The sequence below is a fragment of the Carassius auratus genome, chromosome 15 (genome assembly GCF_003368295.1).
Source record: "Carassius auratus strain Wakin chromosome 15, ASM336829v1, whole genome shotgun sequence".
Taxonomy (NCBI): domain Eukaryota; kingdom Metazoa; phylum Chordata; class Actinopteri; order Cypriniformes; family Cyprinidae; genus Carassius; species Carassius auratus.
This window is the reverse complement of record NC_039257.1, coordinates 9389147-9406503: the sequence shown is the minus strand read 5'-3', so window position 1 is coordinate 9406503 and position 17357 is coordinate 9389147. Positions and strand designations below refer to the sequence as shown.

Below are 17357 nucleotides of genomic sequence, written 5' to 3'. Positions count from 1 at the left end.
ACTTACAGATCAAACATTCTTACTACTAGTGTTAGAAAAAAATCCAGAAAATGAACTTATTAGGGTAAAATGGCTCATTATGCGCTTTGCATAGGGCTAAACCTCTTGGATGCTATGCATGGGACAGCTGGTTCAATCATTTTGTTTACATCCTTAGAGAATTAGAATTCATGAGCTGGGAAGTGACTGACAGCTTTTACTATAGCATCCCTTCTATTCACCTGAATAACTCCAACCACTGTCTGTCACATAACTGAAACATCACATTCTCTAAAACTGTTCAAACATTCTTTAAAATATCTTCTTTTGTATTCCATAGAAAAAAAGGAAAGTCAAACTGATTTGGAACAACATGAGGGTCAATAAATGAAGTAAACCTTAACCAGTTCATCATCTGAATGGACTGCATATGCATCACTTTTCAATAAATACATGTAGCTGTTTGGAAGCCATTAGCAAAGGCAAATGACTGCCAACTGTAAACATGTCTAGTTGGAAAATGCAACCTAAATGCCACATATTTTATAAACAATCTTGTTACAAGGCTAAATGAGGCCACAAATCCCATAATACTGTATATTTTACCGTGGTCAACATCCCGTGGAAGAGCTTCATTTCAGGCTAGGAGACATGAAGGATGGGCCCATTTCTTTCTAGTTCTGCCAGTTGGAGTCATTTGGGTCTTTTCTGGCAACAGAACGCCACATTTGTGAGGCTAACAGGACCCATCTGCCATTTAGATGAGAATACAGGCCTGTTATTTTCACCACATTATACATTTTACCTAATCAAGCCTCTGAAAACTGTTTCCAGTGGATTGCATTGTGTACTTGTAATGCAGATCTTACAGTCGGCACTTAGCATAATAGGCCGACAGAATATCTGTGCAGAAGAGGTTCGGGTCATTGCTAATGTGAGTTATCCTCACATCACTGAGCTTTTAGCTCAAACCCAATGTGCAGGCATGCAACTAACAGTCGGTGATGAAAGGTTTGTGCCAAACAGAGCTGTCAACTAAATATAGAGCAGTACTAGTTTATATAAACAATACCATAACTGACTACACGCACATTACGACTCCAAAGTTATTGAACGGAATACCGATTCCATGTAAGGAGTATTTTTAAATGTCAATGGGGACCATCTTCCCTAAGGAATTGTTAGTCACAGCTCCCATTCAGCACACACATAACAGTACATAATGTAATTTGCTCACAAATTCTCAAAAAGCTTTACAACTTTAATCTATATACCACAAAATATAGACCATTAACACCATACTTAATACCATTCTGGGCCTTAAATGTGATAGCATGCATTGCCGTCAGGGTCAGAAAGCTCTCAGATTTCATCAACAGAAGAGGGAGTAATTAATGACAGAATTCATTTTTTTGGGTGAACTATCCATTTAATGCTTCAGCATAGCAAGACATTTTTGACATATGCTTCCATCTTTGTGGGAAAAGTATTCCAGCATGACTGTGCCCCAATGCACAAAGCGAAAGGTGCATAAAAAACAGTCAGATGAGCTTGATGTGGAAGAACTTGACTGGATCACACAGAGCATTGACCTCAACCCCATCGAACACCTTTGGGATGAACAGGAGCGGACATTGCAAGCCAAGCCTTCTCGTCAAACATCAGTGAGTAAAAATTCCCACAGACACAATCCAAAATACTTCAGAAATCCTTCCCAGAAAAGTGGAAACTATAGTTGCAAAGGAGGGACTAATATTGTATAGATGTCCATTTTTTTAGAATGCCATGCCATTGAAGTTTCTGTTGGTGTAATGGTCCTAATACTTTAGTCCATATAGTCTATATATTTATATATATGCATTTAGCAGACGCTTTTATCCAAAGCGACTTACAGTACATTCAGGCTAACAGTTTTTACCTAACATAAAATAACATACTATATTAGATGGAAACTGTTACATACAGATATGTTATATATTACATCAGAAGCAAACGTGTAACATAATTCATCAAAATGAAGTAAACCAGTTAGTGATATTTCGGAAGGCTTCACCATGAGAAAGAAAAAAGATAATGTGTTAATACTCTGCAGATTCTGAAACCCTAATGAGAAGTAACATTTAAGTAACATATTAAACTCACACACCTCCAGAGATCTGTTAGCAAGACATCAAACTAATGTGTCATTAATTATTTACACCACTCAGGCACACCACCTTGCTTTATTCCAGGTGTGAAATCCAGATGTTATGAAACTGTGAAACTATGAAATAGTGACAAGCATGTCATATCATATTGTAAGAAAGGTGGCGTTTTAAATCATAAAAACAAGCTTTGACAAAGAAAATATAAATTCAAACACAGTTTTATATGTTATTAACATTTAATAAAATAAATGCTGTTATTCTGTTGGGAGGCAGACTGTTTTTTTCTTTTTGTCTTGCTGACTGACTGCACATTGACTGAAGTGGTTTTTTTTTAATATACCAAGGTTCTTATGAACTAATATTACTTGAACCATTCCAAACAGTCAGCTCATATGACAGTGGTGGTGTAATTGCTCTCCAGTGAAACTAGCCCTGACACGCATTAAAATGATCAATGAACACATACAGGGCATAGAATGAAATGGGACGCTGTTTTAGGGGTCCTGCTAGCACCACCTGGTGTTAACTCATACAGTTACATGAAATCACACCACAGCTATTAACAACCGGTATTTTTGGGGTTTATTCAGAAAAGAGTTTTACTAAAATAATACACACACACACACACAGATAGATCCCTCTCTCTCTCTCTCTCTCTCTCTCTATATATATATATATATGTATGTATAATTTCTGAAAATTTTCATAATACACTAGTTATTGTACTTGTATTATTTGTTCAATTTCAAATAAAAGTATGCATGCAGATAAAGCTAAAGTTTGTTGGTACCTTTTGAATTTAATCTACCACATGCATTGATTATGGCTGAAAAGTTAGTTATAAAGTGGTTAGTACCATTCTGAGAACTACAAATCATTCTGTCTTTACGATATCTTAACTCATGATATTTTATAGCATCTGTTCAATGCCAAACTAAAGTGTGAAGAGTTTGTGAGAGCAGCAGTTTTTTGGTCAAGTTAAAAAGGACTAATCTCACAGTTAAATGTATGGAAGATGTCACTGATGCAGGACACTGAATCGTAAACAGTTTGTGTGTAATGTGTTTTGTGTGTAAGGTTGTAAGCTGTTGATGTCTTATCTAGTTTTCTTTCTTCATCCTGTTGATGCGCTGGTTCACACACTGTAGACTCCAGTAGACTGCAGAGATTAAGACAAAGGCCTGCGCAAAACAACAAGATATTGACATTTATAACCCAAATAGGCCAATATTAATAGGCTAAATGTCTTATTTTTTCTTAGTCACATCTCTAGTAATGCACATTAAAGTTTTATCATGAGATTTTGTATTTATCATATTTTCCAAAAATTATATATATATATATCTTTATTTGGAAAGTTATAAATTATTACAGGTGGTGTGCAAAGTCTGCAAACATTTAAATATATCAGAATATAAACATTTATATATTTTAAGATTTTGTTACAACTTTATTTTTCTAAGTCAAAAGCTTATTTGAAGTGATTCGTTGTGAGAAACCTAAATGTCACATTCCAGGAGAATATACTACATAAAAAAATGACTAAAATAAAATAAAAAAAGAATTAAAGCCAATAGGTCAAACATGTGTCCAAAGAATCTCCCATGATGCATTTGGAGTTCACAGAAGCCACCGTGGAAACAGGCCAAAAGTGTCAATCTTCCAAAAAGCTGTAACCTTAATTGCCCCTCCTTCCTTGCGTTCTAGACCATAAACTGCATCCGAGCTCTAAACAGAGTCCAAAATCATATTCTATCTATCAGAACTACCTCTCCAATGGGAAATAACCAGAGTTTCCTCAGGAGCAGCACAGCTGTTTCCCTCTGAGAGAAGAGAGACAAATAAAGGGAAAGGCATGGCCTGTGCTTCCTGACCTCAAGCTACCTGAATCCACCCATCAAATGCCAATTCAATAATAATAATAAAAAATTATATCTACACTGTGTCATCAAGTCTTAGCAGAAATATTTCACAATACTACAGTTTTTCTTTGGGGCAATATATGCATTGGACAAAGACTAAGCCATCTATATTTGTGTTTGCATGAAATGGAACAGATTTAGAGTAATTTCAATTAATATTTGTATGACAAAAGGGATAAAAATACTATTAAAGACAACACAGCTGCTTTTGAGACACTACCTCATTCTATACTTTCATTCAGAGCTGTACTGCCACCTAAGTCAATTTAATTTAGCAGCGAAACCATCTCAAATCCTAAAATGGCAGATATTTCAATCAATTTGAGAAGCCTTTTCTTCTCAGATTTTCCTCTGCAGGCGTATTTTAAGTGGAAAAAACACGAGATGCGTAGATTTTGATACATTTTTCTCTTCTTTTTATCTCTTGCTGTCTCAGATGACCACTTGTGTCTCTCCTTCGGTCTCCCTCAGCTTTTTTTCGCTCTTTTACACACATAAAAGCATTAGAAATAAAGAAAAAGATACATGCAGAGTTGCAGAAACGAGCGGCACACATTCACACTCAGCTTTAATAAGCAAAGTATCGAGTCTCCGGGGCGGCTGCAGTTTTGGGTTAAAAGCAAACAGGACTTAATCTCTGCTGTCACCTCAGTGATGTATGTCTAGCGATGGGGATTTTTCAACATGTGGATGCCTACATGGTGGTAATGCATGCTGCTTCTTAGTTAGAGAGTGAAAAAATGGTACGTTTTCCACAAAATATCAAACAGCACAACCATTTCCAACATTGATAATAATAGGAAATGTCTCTTGCGCAATTAATCAGCATATTAGAATTTCTGACGGTTCATGTGACACTGAAAACTGGAGTAATGATGCTAATAATTCAGCTTTGCATCACAGGAATAAATTGCATAATAACATATATTAAAATAGCAAACAATTGCAATAATATTTCTTCATACTTAATGTATTTTTGATTAAATAAATGCAGTCTTATGTGAGCGTACAACTGAATCGCTCACCGTACTGAAAACATTAGCTTGCCGTACACACAAAGATATCAAAAAAAAAAAAAAAAACCTGTTAAGCAGTTCAAGCATTCGTCCATGAATCTGAGCTGAGGTGGCAGTGGTGACCCATTACTGAAACCCCCTACTGCTTTTGGCAGTCAAACGAGCGGCAATTCTCTGAAAAGAAGCTGAGAGACTGAAGCCTGGCTCGGCCCGACTCGGATCGCTTTGATGCCGGGGTGAAGGGCGTCGTGGCAGCCTCGTGTGACTCTCACTGGACTTTCTGTAAATCAGTTCAATGGGATTCCTGAGACAAGGCCCAAGATGGATGGGTCTCCTGGGGCTTGTAAGGAACCGTTCGGTTCACCATGGCAGCCTGCTTAGCAACCTGAAGCCACTGAAAGCTCTACAATATATTAGTATTAGGATTACTGATTATGTAAAATCAAAATACAAATCTTATGTCAGAGATGTGATTAGATCACTTGCTCTAGACATGTTGAGCAAGAGGTGATGGAAAGGAAACTGTGATACTTCCTAGTGGGCTGATTACTAAAAAATTTAAAAGCTGTATACAGTATTCACTTCCGTTTGAAATTTTGGGACTAGTAAGATTTATTTTTTTATTTTATTTTTTAGAAAGAAAGAAATCCATACTTTTATTTAGCGATCACACTAAATGTTACATAAGATCTGCATTTGAAATAAATGCTGTCCTTTAAAACTGTTCTTTCTATTCATCCATAAAAATACTAAGCAGCACAACTGTTTTTAACATTAATCATAATAAGAAGAAAAGTTTCTTGAGCAGCAAATCAGCATATAATATTGATTTCTGAAGGATTATGTGAAACTGATAATAATATTTTATAATATTACTGTTTTAACTGCATTTCTGACCAAATATGTAGATACCTATTTCCAAGATTTTCCAAACAATCCACGAACCTTAATTCACTGGTGATACCTGAGAACTAACAGTGGAATCAGATGTGCCCAATCACCTGAAATTCTTGCTAAAGCTCTTCTTATCAATCTCATTCAGGCTCCAAGCTCCAGAATTCCTCTCCTGTGGTGTGTTGGAGGGTGTCAGGTGCTATGAAAAGATAAGCCCGCGGCGCTGCTGACTGCAGCTTTTGTGTGAACCTGATCTTGATAATATTATCTTAACCTTTTCTTTCAAAAAAAGTGGGGTGGGTCTTTGCAGCGGTACAATTTTTGTTTCGCCCTTGAGAAATGAGGAGGACAAATATTAGCTTTTGATGGGTGGAAAAACATAGATTGGAAAAAACACAGGCAGAAATGCAAGAACATCATCCACTAGCTGAAATAAACAGAAGCCGGGATGAGTGAGGAACTGACAGGGCAAGTTTTAGCAAATAATCTTTCTGAAGGGTTAAAATGGCATTTCTGCAAATAGACCAGTCTAAAGGAAAGTTACAGAGAAATAAACTCTGTCCTTGGCCTATTACAACAGAAACACATTAAATCAGGAGGAGTCTATGGGTACAGTTCACACGGCAACAAAAATATGACGCTACTAAAACTGTCCTGCGGGCATTTCAGCACCTGAGCTCACAGATGCATGCTCACAAAGTTAAACGAGCAATTCAGCTCTTGTGTAAATCTAATCAGTCTTCCAAGGCGAGCCGCAGACTTGTTTAATTGATTCCAGAAACGTTGCCTTTGCGTAGACTGGGATGGTGAGAAGAGGAGAGCTGGAGGGAGGGATGGAGGGTCGTGAAGAGAGAGGTGGCGCGCTAATGAAAGGTCAGCTGAGATGCACGGCCCACGCTGCAAGTGCCAGATACACACACAGCAATTTTATGGTCAATTGGGCCAAGCATCTGGAGTCATACATCACTGAGGCGTGTAGAAAGTCCCAGTGCCAGATCCGAAACACACACACACACACACACACACACACACACACACTCAAACATACATGCATCTAGGAAGGAGTTAACACATATGCACATGTCTGATAGTACTAGTAGAAATACGTCTATTTCTATCATTTAAGCATCAAAATTGTGTAAAACCTGATGATAATGTTTTTTGGCATCTTTTGAGAATGATTGAAAGAGGGTCTTGTGCTTAAATGGAATCTGGACATCTGTAAAAGAGACTATGCAAATGATGTACAGTATGTGTCAGTCAAACTTACTTCAATTGGAAAAGCCAACAAAGGCACCAGAGGCTTGATGTAACCAAACCGTAGAAGAGCCATTGTCAAAACACATCTCAGCATCTCCATTTCAGCTGCATTAGCCCTGAAAGATAGGAAGGACAATGTTTTATTTTTCTTATTTACATATTTTATTTATTACAGTGCTGTTTAGTATAAAGTAAATTCATATTATTTTCCATATACTCTAGATATACAGTAATACACCTTAAGTCCAGTTCAGTAAAGAATAAAATAAAATAAAACACAGGAGAAAACAGGAGATTGTTATAGGAGCTGTACCTCTGATCGATCAGGAAGCCCAAAGAAGTTAGAGAAAGTAAGACGTAGGCAGTCAAAAGAAGCACAGTCATCTCGGAAAGTATCTGCAGGTGAAAGATAAGAAATATATAATATAGTATACATAGATAAGATATATATATATATATATATATATATATATATATATATATATATATATATATATATATATGTTTATATTTAAAAAAATATATATGTAATATTTATTTATATGTATAATAGATCTCAAAGGTCTGTAAAGTATGACAGTGAAACACTGATTTTGTACTGTGAGGGAACAACAATTTAGGTCATGAAAAAACTTTATTTTGTCTTATTCAATAATAATAACTCTAACTCAAATCATTTTGCAAGCAACACAACTAAATAAAAGTGACCTAACAAATTTACAGTAGGTGCCAGGACAGTTGCGTAATACTATATCTCGATGGAGCAAAAACTCAAGGCCAACCATAAGGGGAAGTATCATCTATGACTGAATTGGCACACCTCTCTGGCAGGATTTACACTGAAATCATAATCTGGTGATAATTTGCTGCTAATACAAGGAATGATGTTAATGAGGTTTTCTTGACCTTGCTAACCCATCATACTCAGCAGTGGTTAAGTCAGGTGCCTGACCTCATAACGTATTTGATATGACACCAGCAAACAATTACAACCTTTTTCCTGTGTGTCACCAGACAGAATCCAGATCCCAGACCTCAGTCCTGAAGCGCTGGCTCATTTTTCAACAATTAACAAACGGGGGAAAAATCTATTTAGATTGGTTAATTTCTAAAGCCTTTCCATATCCAGTTTCAAAATAAACAAACTAAGAGGACAAAGGGAAAAAAAGGGGAAAACCATCTTCCAAAATCTTAATTTCAGCAGAGGTCTACTACACAGGCCTTCCATAATGAACAGTTAGTCAAACATCCAGCAGGATTCATAGCCCTGTGTGGATGATGTCATTGAAATATGTCTAAAAAGTAACTTTTTGGAGTGCCACTAAGCTATTCTGTAGCATTACTGTGGCAAAGGAATTGAATGCAAACAGACAACAAGGTAAAAATACACATTTTAACATTATTTATTGCTAAGCCTCAAGGCCTCGGTTTGATATTTTCCTTGGACAAATTGACTGATGAAAAAAAAAAAAGCAAGGTTTCCAGGGGCTGGAAAAGCAGTCAGAGCATTTGTATTGGTTGCTGGACCACCAAGTGGCTGTTCTATTGGCTGGTGGAGCTAAGGAAAGGGTTCCAGTGGACACTTCTCCGAGAGCCACAACTAAGACATCACCGCAGAGGTAGGAATCACAGGAAAACAGACCGCTTCAATTCAGCAGGAAGGCAGGGTGGGGCCGTGCTTTCTGGCCAACCAAAAATATGCCTGGGGAACATGGACTTCCAAGGATAATGGACAGTGGCAACTGAACATCTCTATGTTTTTAAAGGGGATGGGGAGGGTGAAAAATAATAGACAACGATTACTTCTAACTATTCTGTCCATACTCGGCTAGTAAAATGCCTTATTATTAGAAGAACATTTAGGATAATGAGAGAGAGACCGAGGCTGATAATAGACATTGTGAGGTAGCATTAACCACACAGCAAATGAAAAGCTTTTAAAGCTCCCGTAGATGACAATGAAAGACGGCATTCAGATGATAGCTTTGACATTTCAGTGGGGCACATTTCTGGGAAAATAAGATGACGATTTCGACAGTGAAAGTAAAAAAAAAAAAAAAAAAAAAGGAAAAAGTACCTACCGTTTGATCCATTAATAAGTTGTTATATACATCCAGCAGAAGAAAGAACTGTACAAGCACATATGCTTGCATCGCAGGGGACCATGTTGGATTATAAGGCATTTCCTCTCCTGTAATCTGATTGGAGAATGAACAACATTTTGTAGTTAAAAAAAAAGTAAACAAAGCCATCAAAAAACTAAACAAAAAAATCTAATACGATTTGTCAGAGAATCTGAGAATGAGAATCTTTTGTCTTTTTTCACCATGCAACAAAAATGGCAATATGTATTTTTCACTTAGCAGAATAATAGCGCTATTATCTGTTATGGTGTGCACACACCGAAAGCGAAGTGAATATTGTATATATGTAGAAATCTTGTCATTTATCATTTTCGCACCAAATTTGCATCATTTGCCCGATGCAAATTTGCATCTACCGTATTTTTCGGACTATAATTCGCATCTGAGTATAAGTCGCATCAGTCCAAAAATACGTCATGACGAGGAAAAAAACATATATAAATAAGTCGCACTGGACTATAAGTCGCATTTATTTAGAACCAAGAACCAAGAGAAAACATTACCATCTACAACAGCGAGAGGGCGCTCTATGTTTTCAGTGTAGACTACAGGAGCGAGTGCCCTCTCGCTGCTGTAGACGGTATTGCTTTATCTTGGTTCATTTGCCTTAGTTCATTTCTCTTGGTTCATGTCAAATTAATTTTGATAAATAAGTCGCACCTGACTATAAGTTGCAGAACCAGCCAAACGATGAAAAAAAAGTATGACTTATAGTCCGGAAAATACAGTATTTGCATTTTTGCATTGACTTTGTATGTAATCTACTCGTGCAAATTATTACATTCACTTTTGGTGTGCACACACCATTAGTTATAAATACAGCATGACAATAGTTTTTGTTCAAAGTGTGTTGTACCAATGCTTTTAAGAATATACAGTATACAGAGAGGTTTTAAATGGTTTCTAGCTGTTCCAATTTGCTTAGATAGAGCCATTAGTTAGTTGTCTCAAATTCAGCAGACCACCTGCAACCAGCCATAAACTAGCTATTATTATTAGTAGCTTTTTTAGGTTTCTATTTTTTAGGTTTCTAATTCCTATCTATGAAAAAAAGGACTAGCTATTTGGCGATCCAATACTTCCACATTAAATCACAGTATATAAGAAAATTGCATCACTGTTTGGATCCCGACCTAAAATAACTCTGCTTCATACATCAGTGTTTTTGGACATGAATCACTGAGAACTTGATCACTGTTGATTTCCTAAGAATTCCTGAGGCTGTCTCAGCTGCAGACACGTGTGGGTTTTCTTCACACCAGAACTCTGATGGCTCTACCTCCGCGGAGTTCTGCTTTCCCTCAGAATTCAACACATCCGAGCCGGCCTCCCTCGCTCCTACTCTCCTCCACTCCACAGGAGAAACAACAGACACACCCCGGTCTGCATCACCCAGGGCCTTTCAAGATATTTCTGTCAAATTCCTGCTCTCTCCACATGCTTAGGATCACCAGGGCCCACTTTGAGGTGGCTTTAATTGTAGCATGGTAAGAGCGACAGAAAGAGTGGGAGGGACAGGGTTCCTCAAGAGTGTGAAACTGCGTCTGTTAGTATGTGGCACAGTCAGACGTGTTTCAAAGCAAACCGCCGCTCTCCTGATGAGAAGACTTCAAAACCTTGTCGCAGGCCTGCTGTTTGATCAGGCCTAAAAAAGCTTGCCTTTTTAAAGACGAGTGAAAATGAGTCTATTGTGCTTCAGCCCACAAAGGCGGTTAAGATTCATTTGGCAATGGCGCACACTTGTAAAGCCTGTCTGAACCGTGAGTCTGTTTTTATGTGAGAACTCGGGGAGTCATTTGAGAGACCTTTTTTCCTGTTACAGAAACAGCACGTAGTAAACGACAAGTAAGGTGAAGAACAAAAGAGTTTCCAATATAAAGGTGAACATAACATTTTCTGCACCGCAAGCAGCTATAGAACTGCTCAAATAATTTAAAACTAGTTTTTCTAAATAATAACACCACTTTCTATTGAAATTAGAACTAAATTAGAACATTTTGGAAAAGTGTTTTTCCAATGTGGTCCATAAACTGCTCTTTTATTAAAAATAATTTAAACCACTGTTCAGAAGGTTTTAATGTTTTTGAAAGAAGTATCTTATGGTCACCAAGGGTGTATTTATTTGATCAAAAATACAGTAAAACGTTAATACATTTAACATTACAATTCAAAATAACAGTTTTCTATTTTAGTATATTTTCAGAATTCTTTAATTAATAGACAGTTCAAAAGAAAAAAAATTGAGCGTTCCAGAATCAAAGGCTTTAGTGTTGGTTTTGTTCATGTATTTTCATGCATAATTGCTGATTAGAAGTACTCATTTGTTTAAAAAAAAAAAAAAAACCTGAATGGTTTTTAAAAACTACAGCAGTTTTCCCTCCATTTAATTCCATTTTAATTTTCTATCCTGGAAATTAAGGAACTATAAATCCATTCTCAATTCATTTCAGAATAACATGCAGACTGTTGTTTTATCAGAATAAGAAACATCTTGATACAGTGGAGTACTATATATATATAGTATAAGATATAAGATATTAACATTTAGTCCACAAGACAAAAAATTGCTGAAATTGCTCTTAATGCATCTTGTTTACTTCTGGAGCATCATCACAGAACAGAAAGACAGTCGTGGATCATCAGGTAACAGCACACAGTATTAAGAACCAAGTGTTCCCAAACTTTTGAGTGGGGTTATTTTAATAATTTCAGCAATTTTTTTGTCTTGTGGACTAAATGTTAATATATTTTATGTACAATATCTTACTCAAGACAGAACTAAATAAAATATAACATGCATTTAGTATGATCTCTCTTATTTTTTTGAAAATGATTCACATTTTCACAGATTCTGCAAGGGGTTCCCAAACTTTCGAGCCCCACTGTACACACACACACACACACACGCACGCACACACACACACACACACACACACACCTGGGGAATATCAGCGATGTCTCCCAGTCTTGGTTTTCCTGGAGTCCAGCCTGGCCCTTTAAAAATGACGGACAGCTTATTTGAAATTCCTTCAGCTTCCCAGAACCTCTGCCATAGGTACGGGTAATAAAGGAACTTCAGAGAGGAAAGAAAAGAAGAATGAGGCTATAAACCATACATGGCACATGCATTCTTAATATTAAGGGACCTCTTTAATGCTGCATTACCTAAAAACTCTTCAGTCAACAATGACACTGAAATACTACCCTTTTGTTTTGTATTTTATTCATTTTTCAGACTTTTCATCTCACTTATATATTTTAAATCACAGTTTATATTTCACCGTCAAATAAACATTATTCTTATTCATTTTATTCATCATCATCTCGTCCTCGCGTCTAAATGCTTTTGTCACACACATCAGATCAGACGGCCACAGGGGAGCACCGAAAAAATAATCAAACACAACCTCCATTTGGTTTTGCAGAACTCTTTCACCTCTCCTGAGCCGTGTGTTTAAAGTGGAGTAATAATGTTATGGTTACAGCATGGCTTTTCCACTAGCATGGTAATGCGAGGAGAAGCCCAGCTCCCGTTGACTCTGGTCGGATATTTACATCTCTAAAATTAGGCCGGTCTGAGTCCATTATGTGAAACCCTATTCATCTCCAGTGTTGATATTTTCACTAGTCAAAGGTCTTGATAAAATGTAGGGGGCAAATTAATCTAAACATTTTGTTTATGAACAATGTAAACTTTGATTTCATACTGTGATCACTGAGTCCATGTATGTTACAATAAAACCATAGTAAAAAACTAACCTTAAAACAGACATAATGCAAAACTTTAATACTATATAATATATAATAATCAAATAAATATTTTACAAAAAATAATAATAATAATATTACAGTAATATTAGTATAAATATTCCAATAGATGACAATAAATTACTACATTAAAATTAAATATATCTTTATTAGAATAACATTCGGACTAACCTCAACAGTCCAGATTTCAAACGTGCTGATTGGATGTACGAGCCCATAGACAACATGATCACTTTCAGGAGCGAATGTACCTGCAGAAGGATGGAAAGAAGCAGAGAACATCACATTTTCTAAGTGACTTGCACAATTCACTAAAAAGTGCATTACAGATCGGCTGTTGAGAAGTAACAGGTCGTTTGTGCTTTGTACCATTTTTATTACTCCTGACAGTAGAAACATGACATTAAATAATAGAGAGTGTTTAATGGATGCATGTCCTGCTAGGGCTCATTTCCATTCAACTATTGGTTGACATTTTACTTACCAAACATCCTGTCCCATATAATCAGAATTCCTGCATAATTCTTATCGATGCAATATGGATTTCGCCCTGTGAATACATGGTTAGATGTTACAGATTCACTTCATACACATCCACTGGTCATTATGGCATCTCTGTTAACAGGTCTAAAATGTGTTTTCTTAGATGAATGGTAGAGCCAGTATTAACCTAAGTAACATGATAAGATCTCAATGACAAGACATGCTTAGCTTTTGACCCACGGTGATAAACTGAGCAATACCAATGCGCTTTGGGAACAGTGCAATGCAACTCTACTTTCAAAGATAATAATGCTTACCATGATGAACTCTGTGGTGGCTGGGAGTATTTAGGATCCACTCTAGAGGTCCAAGATCTTTGACCAGCTAGTGACAGAAACACATTGTCAAAGATTATATTCTTACAAAACCTTCAAGTTACAAAAAGGATGCATAAAATATGATAAAAGCAGTGCATGTGACTTTTGAGCTATATTCCAATTCTGAATCAGTTGATCTAGGTCACAAAACCCATCTGATTATTACTGAATTATGACCTAAATTTGGATCTGTTTTTCACACAAGCCACTTTTATGGTGCTTTTATGTAATTTTTCAGCTGGAAAACTTGCATGGGCAAAAATGACTAGAACATTCCTTCTTTTGTGTTATACAGAAGAAATAAAGTCATACAGGTTTAGAATGACTTTATTGTAAGTAAATGATGACAGAATTGTAATTTTTTTGGTGATCTCTCTCTTTAACCTCGAAGGGGCAACAGCAACAGGTCGTTCCTATATGCGGTACGTAAACCACAGACAAAACACCAAAAGATAAATGATCCCGGGTAAGCCCATTGTCCTCCTTTGACATTTTTCATATGGACAGGCAGACCGAATCTTAATATTAGTCTTGCGTACAGCATGTGATTAATTTTCCCTATTGAGTGCCTTGTCTTTGTCTTGGCTTCAAACGCTGAAGAAATGTGCTCTTCAGGGATTGTGGAACCTTGACTGGTTCAGATGTTCACAAATGTACTTGGAGACATCATTAATACATAGTGTTTTCTTATCTGATGAGCTCGGTCGAAACTCCGCTAACTACGGAAAGAGAAAGGTGGCCAGATTTCCAGATGGAAAGAGCAATATTTATAGATTGCAAGTAAAACAAACATTACATTGGATTAGAGTACGCATATAGAAGCCAACGCGCCTCATTAATATGCATGTGTGTCACAAGCTTTATGGTGTGTAAAATGCACACATACAGTACACACTCCGTGCCTTATTTTACCAGGATATAAACATCCATTTGAGCTTGATGAAGCATATATCGCAGGTGTTATAGCCGACCATCAGGTTTTTTTACTCAAGTACTTGATTTCTGACGTCTACAAAATGGGAACAGCTCAGCCTAAGTGAGTGCCATATTTCAGTGGACCATTATTTTCATGTAATGAGAGATCTGGCAACAGCTGAATTGTATCTTTAAAAAAAAAGGAGCTCCCTCACAATTTAACTCGCGTTCTAATGTTGGATGAGGACTGGGAATTCGATGCCAATAAATTACACGACATCAAAAAAAACCTATAAAAGGGAGCATAAATTATACCCTTCAGAAAACTGGAGACGTGAAGACTGTTTTCTCTAATAGAGCTCTACAAGATGGAAGTGATTCCAAATCCATTTCCCAAATGATCCCCGAATGTAAAGCCTATACTGAAGGCCATTTAAATGGCAAATGTAAAGCTTCTGTTTGGAGTATTTCATAAAAACTCATTACTTATGATAGACTCTGGTATTCAGGACCACAGAATGGGCAAAACTACAAATGGTTAGAGTTTTGGAAATGGCTACACGTTATGAAACTTAACCTGGAACGGTCAAAATCAAGAAATTGCTTATAATATGTTACTAAAAGATTTTTAAAAATTGTAATAAAATGTGTTAAACAATTAGTAGAGACAAATCTGACAGTACCTCAGTATGAATCCAGAACTGATAGAGCAGGTTCAACTGTATGTGCACTGCAAAAACTGACGGAGGGACCATCAGCGCCAAAGGAAGGTAAAACGCCTGATAAAACACATAAAATATTATCACTTCATAATAGCCTATAAGCTACACTGTTAGAGCTCATCTATCATGCATCATGGCAAAATGATCACAGATTAATTAGTTAGATGCAGGTACTTCATACCCATGAGGAGAACTGCTGGGTGACAGACTGGCGTAGTGCTGTCGACAGATTGTAGTACTCAGAACTGTGGTGAACCTGATGGGCAGCCCACAGGATGTTTAACTCTGAAACCACAAAAAGAGAGACAGATACATGATTAGCAGCAATGAAAGAGACTCATTACATATTTTGGCTTTAGACAATTTTTACTTTTGACCTGTGCTGGTTCTGGTGCTCTATTAAATCTCTTTCTGGACTATTGAGACAGCAACTGCTCTGTAATTTACTGGCCCCCATTTTTTTTTTTTTTTTTTTTACAAAAAATAAATAAATAAATAAATAAATAATAATAATAAAAAACAATATACACATATATATATATATATATATATATATATATATATATATATATATATATATATATATATATATATATATATATATATATATATATATAAAAGGAAAGGGACCATCTTTTTGGGCAGTAAGATATGTCTGCATCCTTCTTAATATCTACCAGGAGAAAGAAAAATTAACCCTAAGTAAAATGAAAGCCCATATTGAAATATTTGTAAACATTTATTCTAAAAATAAAATAAAATAAAATAAAATAAAATAAAATAAAATAAAATAAAATAAAATAAAAGTATCTGGAGTTTCTGTGGATTCTAGCATTTGCAACATTTTAACATTTTCTCAATAATATTCGGGTCCCTCGATATGGCTCGAGTTCCTCCTTCAGTGGAATTGCCTAAGCAAGCACCTCTAATGAGTTTGCAAACACTGTCAAATCTCTTTAAGATTTTTCTCTAAGATAGTCGAAGGCCTTGTGTAAGTGTGAGGTCCATCAAATCTTAGAGCTGGTGAAGTTCCCGATGAAATGTTGCGATCCAGCTGACAAAACACCCCGTGGTGAGAGTGCAAGAACGAAACCTTCCTCTCTGGCAGTGGGGCTCTGCTGAGAAGTTAAAATCACCAGGCCAGCAAAGTGAGCAAAGCTTTCCATTGAGAAAACAACATCAACCTGTCCACTTAATCCTGATTACAGAACCAGGGAAGTGACGCTATGTTTTTACTCACACACTATGTATTTTCAATGCATTTATGTTATACATTAATTATACATTAATAATAATAAAATAAAAATAATAATGTTGCAATAGAAGTGTAATTTTACTTGCATCACCAGTCAGAATTTGGAAACAAAATGACATGAAAATTTGGTTTGCCTGAACATTCCCTTTTGCTATTGGTTGAACAAACAGATAGTCCCGCCCCAAACTAACGCCATTGGTTTTTCTGACAGATTATTTTTAGTTGTCTTTGCATTTCACACTGATATAGAAGTATTTTACATTAAAAATATATACAATTCAGCTTTAAATTCTAAACTTTAGGTGAAGTATTAAGTAAGCTAATACTACTTTTTTGTATATGACACTCTTTAGAGCTTCCTGCTTCTAATCAAGATATGAAATGTGAGGTTTTGCTCAAAACACACCCGCAGAGCTCCAGTCATGGCTTGAGTGTGTGAGCCCATGTTTTCACCTCCTAGGGCAGAGCAGTGTAA

The 17357-nt window shown here is 36.3% G+C and overlaps 1 protein-coding gene across 1 annotated transcript in view; it reads right to left on the bottom strand.

The window, feature by feature from the left end:
• Nucleotides 1-1938: 1938 nt before the first annotated feature.
• agmo (alkylglycerol monooxygenase) overlaps nt 1939-17357 on the bottom strand; it is a 29298-nt gene continuing 13879 nt past the window's right edge. The window contains exons 4-13 of the mRNA XM_026282169.1: nt 15809-15912; nt 15589-15684; nt 13931-13997; nt 13615-13680; nt 13302-13381; nt 12301-12435; nt 9300-9416; nt 7532-7614; nt 7229-7334; nt 1939-3307 (exon numbers count right to left, since the gene is read on the bottom strand). Coding sequence (XP_026137954.1) covers nt 3227-3307; nt 7229-7334; nt 7532-7614; nt 9300-9416; nt 12301-12435; nt 13302-13381; nt 13615-13680; nt 13931-13997; nt 15589-15684; nt 15809-15912 — 935 coding nt within the window. The 3' untranslated portion in view covers nt 1939-3226. The remainder of the gene's footprint in view (nt 3308-7228; nt 7335-7531; nt 7615-9299; nt 9417-12300; nt 12436-13301; nt 13382-13614; nt 13681-13930; nt 13998-15588; nt 15685-15808; nt 15913-17357) is intronic.